Source organism: Galendromus occidentalis, unplaced genomic scaffold (assembly GCF_000255335.2).
Source record: "Galendromus occidentalis unplaced genomic scaffold, Mocc_1.1 scf7180000075800, whole genome shotgun sequence".
Lineage (NCBI taxonomy): Eukaryota > Metazoa > Arthropoda > Arachnida > Mesostigmata > Phytoseiidae > Galendromus > Galendromus occidentalis.
In genome coordinates, this window is record NW_003803790.1 from 1 (window position 1) to 1,005 (window position 1,005).

A 1,005-nucleotide genomic window follows, 5' to 3' on the forward strand; every position below is an offset into this window, starting at 1 on the left:
GCTTTCAAACAGCAGCAGCCCCATGGTTCGGAGCATTTTTCGAGAGACAGGTCCAAACCGTCAAAAGACCACTCCGAAAAATCCTAGGCTCAGCCGTTCCACACTTCCGAGACCTAGAAATCATTATCTCAGGGATAGAAGCGATGGTGAACAGCCGACCGATCACAGCGGTAGCTTCAGGAGCTGACGAGGTCGAAGCCCTCTCCCCAGCAAACCTACTATTCGGTTATAAGGGAAAAACCATAATTCCGGAACACCTCTCGAAACCCAAGAGGTCAGCAGACTCCGACAAGGTCGTCTTCTCTAGGAGATGGAAGTATCAACAGCGCCTCCTCAGTTCGTTCTGGAGAAGATACCACGAAGAATACCTCCAATACCTCAAGACGGCCCACAAACCAATCTCGGCAAGGCCTCTGAAAATCGGAGACGTATGCCTACTCCAGGGAGAAAGTTTCAACAGAGCACTCTGGCCGCTGTGCAGAGTGATCTCATTCCCCGAAAACGTCAAACCAGAAAACGCTAGATCATGTTTCATCAGAACAGCAAAGGGTCAGACAAACAGCAGGGGTTGCGTTTTTTGTGCCTTGAACATGGCTTCGAATTGGGTCAACAACGATTTGTGGAATTCGCGTCTGGCTCTGTTCAACGTCGAAACGAAAAGACCGATTCTGCCGCGCGCTTCCCGTTAGTCGATCCCTCCCCTCTCCATAGAGGAAAAATTCAAATTCGAATCAGCGGCGCGTGGCGATGCTTTCTGACAGAATTCCCGACACCGGGTGCCGGAAATTCCGGGGGGAGTGTGACGAACGGACCAGGTCCATTGCGCATACACTACACTCACAGCACACTATCTTTCCCAACAGATTCTAATTTCCCATAATCCATTCAACTATTTCCTCAGAGAGACCAGAGAGACTTATTGGGGAACTTCGGATCAAGGATCCATATTATTCATATCCATATTATTCAGTGTATTATTATCATATCAGCATCGATTATATCTCC

General features: G+C 48.7%; 1 protein-coding gene across 1 annotated transcript; it reads left to right on the forward strand.

Annotated features, from left to right (window-relative positions):
- Positions 1 to 143: 143 nt before the first annotated feature.
- On the forward strand, positions 144 to 689 carry LOC108864994 (uncharacterized). Its single transcript, XM_018641578.1, has one exon. The coding sequence runs from the start codon at positions 144 to 146 to the stop codon at positions 687 to 689; it is 546 nt and encodes a 181-aa protein (XP_018497094.1).
- The last annotated feature ends 316 nt before the right edge of the window (positions 690 to 1,005 follow it).

What these genes read in the sequence shown, in the direction of transcription:
- LOC108864994 (XM_018641578.1), top strand. Translation starts at nt 144, where the DNA reads ATGGTGAACAGCCGACCGATCACAGCGGTAGCTTCAGGAGCTGACGAG.